This window comes from Cebus imitator, unplaced genomic scaffold (genome assembly GCF_001604975.1).
Source record: "Cebus imitator isolate Cc_AM_T3 unplaced genomic scaffold, Cebus_imitator-1.0 Scaffold101, whole genome shotgun sequence".
NCBI lineage: Eukaryota > Metazoa > Chordata > Mammalia > Primates > Cebidae > Cebus > Cebus imitator.
Genome location: NW_016107416.1, coordinates 2,977,186 through 2,980,574, shown reverse-complemented (window position 1 = coordinate 2,980,574; position 3,389 = coordinate 2,977,186). Strand labels below are relative to the sequence as shown.

Below are 3,389 nucleotides of genomic sequence, written 5' to 3'. Positions count from 1 at the left end.
TTTTTTGAGACAGGGTCTCACTCTGCCATGAAGGCTGCAGCACAGTGACATGATCATGGCTCACTGCAATCTCAACCTCCTGGGCTCAGGTATCCTCCTGTCTCAGCCTTGAGAGTAGCTGGGACTATAGGTGCATGCCACCACACCCAGCTTATTTTTGTATTTTTCACAGAGACAGGGTTTCACCATGTTGCCCAGGCTGGTCTTGAACTCCTGGGCTCAAGTGATCTACCCACTTCAGTCTCCCAAAGTGCTGGGATCACAAGTGTGACCCACACACCTGGCCTAAAGCTCATATTCTTATAAGTTTTACAGAATTTTATAATCTACACAGCTTTGTTAAAAAGGATAGTTGGAGTTAAACTGTAATATAAAAGACTATATAAATTTTCTGAAAGAAGAATTAAAATTAGACTGCAATTTACAATAAACCATGAACTTGGTCTAGGATTTTACCTCAAATTTAAAATTCACTAGAAAAACAATTTCTAGGTTGGCCATGGTGGCTCACACCTATAATCCCAGTATTTTGGGAGACCGAGGCGGGTGGAGCATGAGGTCAGGAGATCGAGGCCAACGTGATGAAACCCCATCTCTTCTAAAAATACAAAAATTTTTAGTAGAGGTTGAGGGAGGAGAATCACTTGAACTCGGGAGGCGAATACTGCAGTGAGCCAAGATGGCACCACTGCACTCCAGCCTAGCAACAGAGCGAGACTCCATCTCAAAAAAAAAAAAAAGAAAAAGAAAACAATTTCTAAACAAATCTTTTTGAAGTATAACAATGTGATTCCCAAGAGAAGAGGAAGTTATACATACAAAAAATAATCCTACAAAGAAAATATTCTCTCCTCAAATATTCAAAAAATAATTTAAATATATGTTGTGCTTCATTTTTAAACAATACTACATGAAATGGTTTTCAATTACTACTTAGTTATATACTCACCCAAGTGTCCCTTTCCCTGACATAGGGGGACTAGGGGGTTTCTGAGTTGGAGGTGTTGTACGCGGCAGCCCACCCATCTTCATGTTCTGGGTACTCACCTAAAAAATTTTAAGGAAAACTCAACTTGTTTGCAGTGAAATAAAGTGGCACTTTTGGGAAATAATGCTACGCTACGAAACAAAGAAGGGGAAGGTTTAAATACAGGGAAAAAATTAGAGGCCATGCATTTCATATGCAATTTCTATTCTACTATTATTCTACAGTTGTACTCAAAGGACTCTTCCTAATGTGAGATTTTCAAATCGTTATAAACTTGTATGCAAAGACTTTATTTGCCATTAGGCCATCACACCAACAGATCACTGGTTCGACTATCTGATATTACATTCAATTAAAATTAAATACACTGACTACAAAATTTTAGTTTTAATAAAGAGTAACGTAATAAAAACAATAATGCTTTTAGGCAATTCCTTATTTTTGAAGATAACTTTCTTTTTTTATTTTTTTGAGACAGAGTCTCACTCTGTCACCCATTGGAGTACAGTGGCATGATCTCAGCTCACTGCAACCTCTGCCTCCCAGGTACAAGCAATTCTCCTGCCTTAGCCTCCCAAGCAGCTGGGACTACAGGCACACGCTGCCATGCCTGGCTAATTTTTTGTATTTTAGTAGAGATGAGGTTTCACCGTATTGCCCAGGCTGGTCTCAAACTCCTGAGCTCAGGCAATTCACCCACCTCGGCCTCCCAAAGTACTAGGATTACAGGCGTGAGCCACCGCGCCCGGCCAGTAACTTTCTTTAGATAACAAGCATATCATAAGCAAGATACAGTTCCCAAATAAAAATATGCAACTATGCATACGATCCACTGTAAACAGAGAATATAAAGATAAATCATATAATATATACAGCAAATTTTAGTTTTTTTAAATTGTGGGCTACCTTATAAGTCAGATTTAGTTAGTATCTTCTTACGAGGGAATCACCTACCTGAAAACTGCTAGAAGTTCAAGCCATGTTCCTAAACATCTGAACCAGAAAGTTAGGGCTGAGGAATCCCATTCAACTGGGGGCAGCTCAAGGGCCACAGGCAATGTCCTAGTTCCAATGGGAATCGGACCCACTCAGGCCCAAACTGAAGGTGAATTCAGGTATGAGAAAGATGTGACATAGTCCTAAGTCACAGCTGGACTGTAACTCCACTCACTATTCTATCCCCAACTGAAAATGCAAGTATGGGAAAGATGGGTAATCTGGGAATAATGGAGGTCACCAAAGGAATATGTCAGTACTTATAGAGAAAGCCCTGGCTATCTCAAAAAACTAAGAAAAGTCATTCACAAGTGCAGTTCAAATGCAGTCTCAAGTTGAGACTACCAATAGATGTTAATATTCACCACACAGGTTCATACCTGATCCTATTTTAAGACCCTAATATTTTGAAATGCCATCTTCAAAGCATATTTCAAAAAAGGACCTCAACTTTTCCAAAAAGAATATGGCTAGAGTAGTGAAATTATACTTCCTAAATAAAACTGCAAGACATTATACCACTGAAATCAGAATACATTTATAACTGTAACTTCAGAATATAAATTGTAAGAAAGCAAATCATAACTTTATGCAGAGTACTGAGGCTATCAAAACCAACCCTGACTTAAGTGAAATTTTTTAAAATCCTAAAATACTACTTGTTATTTGAATAGGCAAGAAATACTATCTCAAGAAACAAGTTCTTCAAATGAATAGCCCAGTGAACAAGTTGTGTGTGATGTTAAAACAATCTTTAATGACAAATGATAACTTTGAAATGTCAGTATTTTAAAGTGAAGCATTTATCTGTAATCCTTTTGTTGTTGCTTTTAAACAATAAAAACAATCAAACATTATCAAGTAAGAGGTAAAGGTTAACTTATCCTTGCTCTCCCTCTCATTAATAAGCAGAGGGTATACTACTTGTATCTTAAAATGAAAATGTTAGAAAATTTTTTTTTAAAAAAATCAATCCACATTTGGGGAAAATTTTAGGAGTAATATGACAAATAATAAATAGCTTTTAAAACTGCATATCTTAATTTCTGATACCAGACGATTTTTAAAGTGGTAACCAAAGTCCTTTAAGCTCAACCTTAAACAACATAAAACCCAAAGTTACTTTAAGTGATGAGGGAGAAGTGAACCAAACACTAAAACTACATCAATTTGCTAGAAACAGGAAGGAAACGGAGCAGGAATTTAAGAGAGAATTTTATTCTATACATGGGATAGCTAAAATACTTGAAAACAGCTTTCCAACATTTATTTGTTTTAGTATTCAAGGTGTTTTTGTTTAAATTGCAGTATCTTCTATAAGTCTTTGGACCTACCCAAAAAATAGTGCAAAATAAACAATCTATATATTAAAATCTGGTAGACATTTCTTTTCTTTTCTTTTTTT

At 36.4% G+C, this 3,389-nt stretch overlaps 1 protein-coding gene across 44 annotated transcripts in view; it reads right to left on the bottom strand.

The window, feature by feature from the left end:
• The window catches only part of ABI2 (abl interactor 2), a 121,956-nt gene that overhangs the window by 48,007 nt on the left and 70,560 nt on the right, over positions 1-3,389 (bottom strand). For all 44 annotated transcript variants that reach the window (XM_017536836.2, XM_017536845.2, XM_017536851.2 and 41 more), the window contains one exon: positions 950-1,047. In XM_017536836.2, the coding sequence (XP_017392325.1) occupies positions 950-1,047 (98 nt within the window). The remainder of the gene's footprint in view (positions 1-949; positions 1,048-3,389) is intronic.